Genomic DNA, 9376 nt, shown 5'->3' on the forward strand with positions numbered 1-9376 from the left:
GACAGACCCGCAACATCCGTGTTTATTGTCGAGGCCAGATAAATGTTAAGTTGGCTAGAACTATCCTCGCCGACCATGTCTTGAAATTCATCTTTGCTAAGGTAACCTCTACAATATAGTGTATGTTAATATAATTTTGTTACTAAAGTAAACAGTATTTAAAAAGCTTGTAACTTGAAAGCTTTTTGTTAATTTCGAGAGTAAAAAAAAACAAAACGCCTTAATTGTCAATTATTTTTCAGTAACCGAAGGCATCAATATTGTTTGAAATTATGTTTGAAATTATAACAGTAAGACATGGTTAGAAATTGTATATAAACCATTAGAATCGTCCCCGTAATAAGCAATGAGTAAAACCCATATCGCCTAGTTAGCTATAATAATAAAATTAACGGTACCAATTTTCTTGCACCAGATGCGCATTTCGACAAAACATGTCTCTTCAGTGATGCTCGTGGCCAAAATATTTAAAATCCAAAGCTTATATAAAAGATGAAGAGCTATAATCCAAAAGTTCCAAAAAGTATAGCCAAATCCGTGAAAGGAATCAGAGCTTAGCTATAAAAGGTCCCAAGATGTTACACGTACATCAATTTAAAAGAAAAAAACTAATGGTCTGATTATGTATGAATTATAAAAAATAAAAATAATAAACGAAAACCAAATATAATATTCTGTATTTTGTTTCCGTCTCAATTTTTTTCCTTTTCCGTTTGTAATTTTTTAGTCCTTCTTATTTATGGGTCATCCATAATTGTCAATCATATTCCGAAGTGTACAAAAGGTAAGCTTGGGGGAGGGGGTTAAAAAATCAACATTTTTAGATATGTTTCAAATTATTTTCAATGCAACTATGTAAAACTAAACTTTAATATGCTTGATCTTCTTTTTATTAAGAGTGATTGATTCTTGTCTTTAAATCTGAAAATGGTTGAGGTACACTTTTTGAAGGGGGGTGGGGATCTGAAAAAGTGTATGTTTTATACACTTTGGAAAATGGTTGGAAATAATGAATGACCCTGACAGATGAATAGTTGTCAGTTATGAAACTGAAGATATACTAATGGGGTAACTGTTTTCTGAACATCCTATTTTATACTGCAACTGTTCATGATCAAATTATCTACCAAGCATCAAATAATACCAATTTTAGGGGGGGGTCAATGTCAGAGACTACACAGAAAAAGCAAACGTTAGAATACTTACCGATGCTGCGATTCAGGATTAAAACAAACATCAGAACCTGGTGTACAGCAATCTCCACCATCCCATTCCCATATAAATTTGTTACATTCTGGATCACAATTGCCATCTGCAATAGATATCAGGTCGCATTCTGCGACTGCCGGAAGTAGATCATCACAATCACCGCCATCATATCCGGTTTTGGCATGAAAACAGTCATCGTCGCAAACATTATCACCAATAGATATTGAATCACATGTGTAAAGCACTGTAGCCTGTCTGAGAAATGTGCTTTTAATATTTTTAACGTCTTGCTTAAATGTTATATTATGCGGTGAGAATGCATCTATAAGTGCTAAATGTTGCTTTTGTAACTGCTTTCTAGTAATTTGTGGCTGGGAACCATCATCGTTCATTAAATTGTAAACTTTATAATTAATTTCTTTAAAATGCCTTAAGTTTGAATTTTCTCTGTACGATTTCAGTAAAACTGGATCATCACACACTGTTTCGCCACAAGGTGGCGCTTTGATTACAATTTGACTGGAGGTTGATAATGTAACCCTTTGTATAATGTGCGGTGGTGTTTTGAACAACGACCGCCATTTCTTTGCATCTGTAAAACTATCAGATACAAAAAGCCGGTCATCTTTGCCATTTGAATCTTCTAATTCAGAATGATTTTTAGCATAATTCCAGATAAATAAATCTTTTAATGATCCTCGGTAAAAGGTTTTTGAATGTTCGTCCCCTCCAATCAGAATGGTTTTACAGTTTTGTGAAACCTTTTGGAAAATCGCTCCATGCTGATGTCTGTCTACAGCCACTAATGCACCGTCCCTGTACAGCTTAAGTACATGTTTGTCGTACGTTACAACAATGGCGGTCCATTCTTCGGGTTTGTAGTTAGTATCTGTATAAACAGTAGATGCATGTTTGCTCCTTTCTGTCTTTAAAGTAACAAAATATTTCTGTCCAGAATTGAGAATTTCGGGATTACTAGCAATTCCAATTTTCAACCAGTTGTGTGTTTGTTTTCCATTACAAATATCTACAAGCTCTGAAATAAAATATGCCTAACGTATATAAAGCACTTATACATCATACTATAGTAGTTATATCATTAACCTTAAAAGATGTACATGGGTCAGGTTAAGGACTTTTTGTCAGATGTTCAGCCTCCTTGGGTTTTTCCCCTACCATACAGGGTAAAAAGTAAAATCACAACAATACTGAACTCCGAGGAAAAATTCAAAACTGTAAGTCCCTAATCAACTAGAAAATCACATCAAACGAATGGACAACAACTGTCATATTCCTGACTTGGTACAGGCATTTTCAAATGTAGAAAATGGTGAACTGAACCTGGTTTTATAGCGCTAAACCTCTCACTTGTATGATAGTCGCATCATATTCCTTTATATTTGCAACAATGCGTGAAAAAAACCAAACATAATAGGTAAAATTGTCAAAATAGAGGTACAGCAGTCATCACCGTGTCACAATCTCAATTATAACAAAAACAAACAAATATTTAACAAAGAAGCACAAAAAGCATCTTTCAAATTTAGCAACCACATTAATTGCTTACTTTTATATGTATTTTAATTCAACCCATAAAGCATTAAAATATTTGAAGTCCTGTGACTGAATGGCAAGGTTCGCATCAACTCTATGGTAGAGTCGCGTGTTTGACGTCAGAATTTAAACGTCACACAGGAAGAGATATAGAATAATTTTGTCGTTCAAAGTATTTTCAAAATTATAATAGAACAATAACATAATGGCATTACAATAGAACAATAGCATAATGGCGGTATGTTTAAAATAGTTTCCCCCCTATCATTTTACTTTTCATATAAAAATTAAAAAAATGTCATTTTGGTAAACATGAAAACCATTTATTACTGTACAAAGAACGCTGAACTCCTTATCAGAAAACACTAATTATTTAGTTTATCGTAGTAAAATTAATTTGGTAAATCACTGTATTCTAGAATAATTTAATTTTGGATGTAACGCGTCTTTTGATTGGCTGACGTTATTTTGTTATCAGACCATAGACATAATTTAGTCATGTGACCGTGACGTCTTTGCGGGGTTCTTGTTGCTCAGTCTTTTGCTTTCTATGTTTTGTTGAAAACATATTTTTGTTATTTTGTCTTTTCATTTTTTTCTACTATGAATGTCCCTTTGGTATCAGTCGCCTCTCTTTTATTAATAAGGCTATACTAAGAATTTAATTATCTTAAACAGTCATACTGTTAGTTTTGAGATAGAAAAACAACATTTAATAATAATTCATTGTAATATGGAGAACAACGATGTAAGACATTATACTCTAATCCAATTATTTACACTGTATATTGAAGTTGCAACGTGTTGTTTTGTGAACATTTGTCACGTTTCAAACGTAAGACAGACATCCCATAACACATTATTGTAATTCCCGCTGGTATTTTATTCTTGAAGCGTTAACGAACACGTTATAAGGCATTATCAAGCGTCTAGACATGCATTTAAGTACATATGACTGTGGAGAATATCTTGGCAGTTTTCAAGAGTTTGGATTCAATTTGTAAGTGAAAAAATGCCTAGTAGTGTTATCAATCGATTCTGATGTGTAAGTATAGTAGCCTTAGCGGATCTTTTATTCTATAAAAGGGGAGCAGGACGAGAGGCAAAGAGAAAAATACTAAAAACAAATGGTTTTTTTTTTTACATATACTCTCTATCCCCCCATTCCGGTCCAACTCTAGTTAGGTCAGGATATTCACCACGATGATTTACTTAAAACAATATCCAATAGTTGAAAAGAAGTGTATTTGTTTTACTCTCAAAGGCATTGAATCTTACTGAACTACACATCACTGTATAAGAGAATTTAAGATACAAATAGCAAATTAATCATGTGCGTGTGCAAATTTTTGCATCGTTTAAAAGACAATAGATAGCCCTATCTTCTTCGAATAAATTTAGGTTACCGGTATGTTCAAGCTTTCCTCTCATTTCTTTTTATAAAAATTAATACTCTGTATTTGCCTAAATATATTAGCAGCAGGGATGGGGTAATCGTAATCGATTGTAATTGATTACATTTTTCCAGTAATCAGCAGTAATCTGAAGACATTTTCGATTACATGTAATCGTAATTTAATCGATTACAGCAAAAATCATGATGTAATCATCGATTACTATCGGTTAAATTTCGATTACTTTAGTAAAATAGTTCGATGAAATATAACCTATTTTAAATGAAAACATGTATGCATTCATCACTTTGAAGTACTGACATGACTTACAAGTTTATCAACTGCTTTTATATTTCTATTTATTGCCTCAAGCTGAATTATAATTAACCAGATCCCCTACCATAATTTACTTTAGAATGAAATTCAAAACAGCGTGGCTGTGGCTATTGATTGAAACATTAAATTCATCCATTTGCTGGGACAATTTATGTGAACGTTTGTATGTAACGACCACTGCTCACTATGTACCTTTTAAAGACACTTAAACTATTGGGTCATCAAAGGTTCTCAACACCTTAATAAAGTAATTCGAAAAATTAATCAGAAGTAACACAATGTTTTGATTTATACCAATTATATAAATCAAAACATAAAGGTTATTCCTGATTAATTTTTCGAATTATTTTATAATTAAAGGCGTTAAGAAACCTTTGGTGACCCCACAGTTTAAATGTCTATCGTATCTATCTATCTATGTCAATGTACGTCGTGAACAGTGGTCGTTTCAGACAAACGTTCACGTAAATTGTCCCAGTCAATCATTATGGATGAATTTAATGTGTCAATCAATGGCCACAGCCACACTGTTTTGAATTTCATTCTATATCTATGTATGGCTATGTATCTTTACGCATTTAAAATTTGGCATAATAAAGAGAAAATTCAATCGTAATGTGAGAACCTCGAAAAATATACATGGAGCTGTTACGGTGAATTTTTGTAAAAGAAATAAAGTTAGATATCATTAGATTGTGTGCATGAGGCACTGAAGCGCTTCTAGTTGAAATCATGAAGGTCACTTTCACTTCGTGTACATTTAAAAACAAAAATCCACATTATTCTATTTTCCTTTTATTACACAAACTTTCGGGAGAAATATAGATGAGTTGAATAGAGACGAACGTTTTGCCTTTGAGCAGTCCACCTACTGACCCCTCCAAGAGTTGGTGCATAGATTCTTTGACGTGCAGAGAGCATGACACTCTCATCACACATGCAAGGTATTGCATTAAACATCCCCATTCAGACACGACTTGGTTGCGAATTTGTACATTCCTCACAGCCACACGAAGACCAAATGTTGGCACATGTTTTATACCACAAAGACGTGCGAAGTCTAGGGCTATAGTTCTATACTAAGTATCTAATCAAACCTTGGGATTGATTTTGTTTGAAATAAACTATCAATACTAAATACAAATATGGAAAAGTGTAAAATGACAAAAATACTGGAATGAATCATCATTAATATTATAGATCATAATAAATGAACTCATAATAGATACAAGGATTGAATTTTTGTATTTGCACCAGACGCGCGTTTCGTCTACAAAAGACTCACCAGTGACGCTCGAATATAAATAAAGTTAAAAAGGTCAAAAGTACAATGAGCATTGATGACCAAAATTTCCTAGACGTTTCGCCAAATACAGGTAAGGTAAACTGTTTCGGAGGTAGAAAAGCCTTACAATTTCAAAAATTAAAAAAAAAAAAGTTTTGTAAATAATTTATAATTAAAACAATAACAATGACAATTCATGTCAACACAGCAGTGCCAATAATAAATATTGTGTTCATGATCTTGACACTTGTATTCATTTAATTTTGTTTAAGGATTGCAAATGTTATTTTGTAAAATCATCATTATTTTTTAGTTAACTTATCGAATTATAATGAAACTTCACATAATTTTTTTTTTAAGTTAATGTTTTATGTAGACGATAAGCTAAGTTATGTAACAGTTATAAATAAAAGTAAATCACAAAAAAAAAAATTAACTCCGAAGTAAATTCAAAACGGAAAGTCCTTAATCAAATGGCAAAACCAAAGGATCAAACACATCAAACGAAGGAATAACAACTGTCATATTCTTGACTTGGTACAGACATTTTCTTATGTAGGAAATGGTTGAATAAATCTGGGGTCTGTCGTTCAACTTGTGATTAAACTAATCAAATGATTGATTTTAATCGAATGATTAAGAAATTTTAACAACGCGTTAGCACTAACGACAAGTTGAACAACAGACCCCTGGTTTTATAGCTAGCTAAACCTCTTACTTGTATGACAGTCACATACAATTCCATTAAATCGACAACGATGTGTGAACTAAACAAACAGACATTATAGGTAAAATTGTTAAAAATAGGGGTACAGCAGTCTGCATTGTGTTTAATATTAATCACTATAATATAAACAAAATTATATAACAAAGAAGCACATTAGCAAAAATTAAAGACAAGAATACAAAAAATTATCAAAGCACAATAACACAATGACGGGATGTTTTTAAAAGTACAGAGTCACGTCGTATGTAACAAAAAATTACAAAAAGGCATATAGACAAAGCACATAAGCAAAAAAAAAAAAAAATATAAAACGTGAACTTTTTATATAAGAAAATCCATTATATTATCAAAATCTTCCTTAATTTTATGCTAATAAATTATTGTCTTCCCGTAGACAAATTCATCGATATTTCCCCGTATGCTTTGACCTTAACTACGAGAACTTTCGTTAGAACTTTTAAATTTGGCTACCGCAAAGCGCAAGTTCGGGGGAAAACCGTGACGAAAGAATGTAAACGAACGTGCATAGCAAGTAAACAGTACAAATTGATATGTGAAGAACAAATTTAATACAACAAAACATTTAACAACTGTTAAACAAAAGTTTAATTCACAAATGGAAGCGCATAGAAAACACAAAAATATAACCATGGCTCTATCAATTCACTGCTCCATCTGGTCTGTGTTGGTTGTGTATCAATGCCACGATCCGGAAAACATCGACAACAAACTCGAAAGTTAATTAGCTTGCGATCAATAACTACTGGATGAAATAGTATTTGTAATTAATACGTAATAAATATTTTTTTAAAAACGTGCTTACAGGACTTATTTTGGTATACATGCATGCATTGGTTCAATAGTTTTTCGATAACAATAAAACAACAACAAAAAATTGGTTCACATGACTTTGAATAAGTTTGGTCTGGATTCTTACTTAAGGTGATACATGTATTATCGAGGTTTAATCAATTATTGGTATCTTTTAATCTTAGACTTTGGACTTCAAAATTACTACAACGTGTTTATGTTATTATCCTTTTTAACTAAACAGGAGTGTAAAATATCGGACTTTAGACTTAAATCAATACTTAGAACCTCTTTAACGTAAATACAAGAAGTAAATATACTATTTCATACATTTTCGGAGTAAACTTGACTGTATCCGTTTATTTTTGTAATTATTTTTCTCATAACGATTGTAAAAAAGATCGGATTTCATTAGAATTGAAAATTTTAACTTGACATTTCTTAACACACATATTTTAATTTTTATTATGTAGGTGTGATAATTACATATTAAACAGAAATCATAAGTTATAGCTGATTTAATGAAAATTATAATGCTTGCATTTAATAAAGACGTAATCCGATAAATAAGTTGTGAAAACCAAATTATTAATACGACTTTCTTACCTAGTATGGTGACTGGGTCATGTTGTCCTCCCTCGGGATTTAATAATAAACTTAATGTAAAACTGCCACTCGGAATTTTAGAATAAAATGCTTTTAACTTCAAAATTTCTTTTCCAGAAAAATACACAGCGCTCTGAGTGCCAAGTTTATCATAGACACTTGTTGTATCTCTTGGATGTCGAATAAGATGATGAATTTTATCGCCTTTTCTTTTTGGTTTGGTACACACCGTATTTGACTTTTTTCTTAAATTCTCAATTTCTTTGACAACAGCTTCCTTGTGATATATATTTTTTAGAATAGTTTCCTTGATACTTCTTGAACTATTTGTCTCATTGAACATATATATAATAATTCCAATACATATGTATTGAAAAAAGTTATTCCGTGCAATGTCCATTTTGCCGATCTGACAGATATTAATGTTACTTTCTTTTTACAGACTCTCAACAACAAACAAATGACATAAGTTCTAGTGCACCAGACATATCTATTGTTTTCCCATAAAGAACATTTAAATGTTTTCGCTATTTGACGGTTTTCCAATACTAAGAATAATTTTCTAATGGAAATTCACACTATCCAAGACATTCATGAAAAATGTAGTTGTTTACGTACGGATGTACTATTAAGTCTTTGAGATATTTACTAAATAATAAAATCAATTTTTAAATTCGGATGAATATATACAGTGTGAAGTGACCTCAACATATAGAAGGTCATGAAAGTTTGAAACTGTCCAAAACTTGTTAAGAAGAAACACCCCATTGTTACTAGTATAGATTTATAGTACTATTTTAATTAATTAAAAAACAGATTAAAATGGATTACATACCACCCATAAAATAACGTACACATGCAAGGACGATCATGCCGTTTGATTTTGTATTGTAACATGGGATTCTGACCCCATTTTAATCATTAAAGTATGACAATCCGTTAAGACGAACAAATTGTTAGTTGTTTGTAAATGCATAAAAACTGTATGCTTCCTGTAACGGATCTATTATATTATATATTTTTTGTGCGCTCCCCCTTTTTTTAAACGAGGGGTCATGATTCTGAAACAACTTTGCTTTGTTGTAATATTTTTCTAAAGTTTTTTTTATATATTTTTGAATTACACATATTTGAAAGATCAACAAAACTTGAATCATCATATGAATGCACTTTGATGCACCTCCGACTGTTAAGTGTCTCTCATCTTTCTTCAACAATACAGATGAATTAATGATGAAATCGTTACTATTCAAAAGAAAATGTAAGATTATTCAAGGTTAAATTTAATTATTCAAAGTTAAATAATATATGTGAACGCTTATACACGACTCAGTTGAGCTACAAATACCATTGAGTGATGATATTTTTTCAAATAGATAAAAGTTCTTGTTTTTGCAAGTATTTGAAAATTGGTCCTTTTAATATTTTATTAGGTAACGGTTTAAAAACTTTAAG

General features: G+C 31.5%; 1 protein-coding gene across 1 annotated transcript; it reads right to left on the bottom strand.

Moving 5' to 3' along the window:
- Nucleotides 1–7: 7 nt before the first annotated feature.
- On the bottom strand, nucleotides 8–8679 carry LOC139505446 (pappalysin-1-like; the record flags this gene model as incomplete). Its single annotated transcript, XM_071295027.1, has 3 exons — nucleotides 7922–8679; nucleotides 1207–2245; nucleotides 8–108 (listed from the first exon to the last, which is right to left on the bottom strand). Coding segments are annotated over exons 1-3 (1540 nt in total), but the record flags the coding sequence as incomplete, so codon positions are not given.
- Between the last annotated feature and the right edge of the window lie 697 nt (nucleotides 8680–9376).

This window comes from Mytilus edulis, unplaced genomic scaffold (genome assembly GCF_963676685.1).
Source record: "Mytilus edulis unplaced genomic scaffold, xbMytEdul2.2 SCAFFOLD_1234, whole genome shotgun sequence".
Classification (NCBI taxonomy): Eukaryota; Metazoa; Mollusca; class Bivalvia; order Mytilida; family Mytilidae; genus Mytilus; species Mytilus edulis.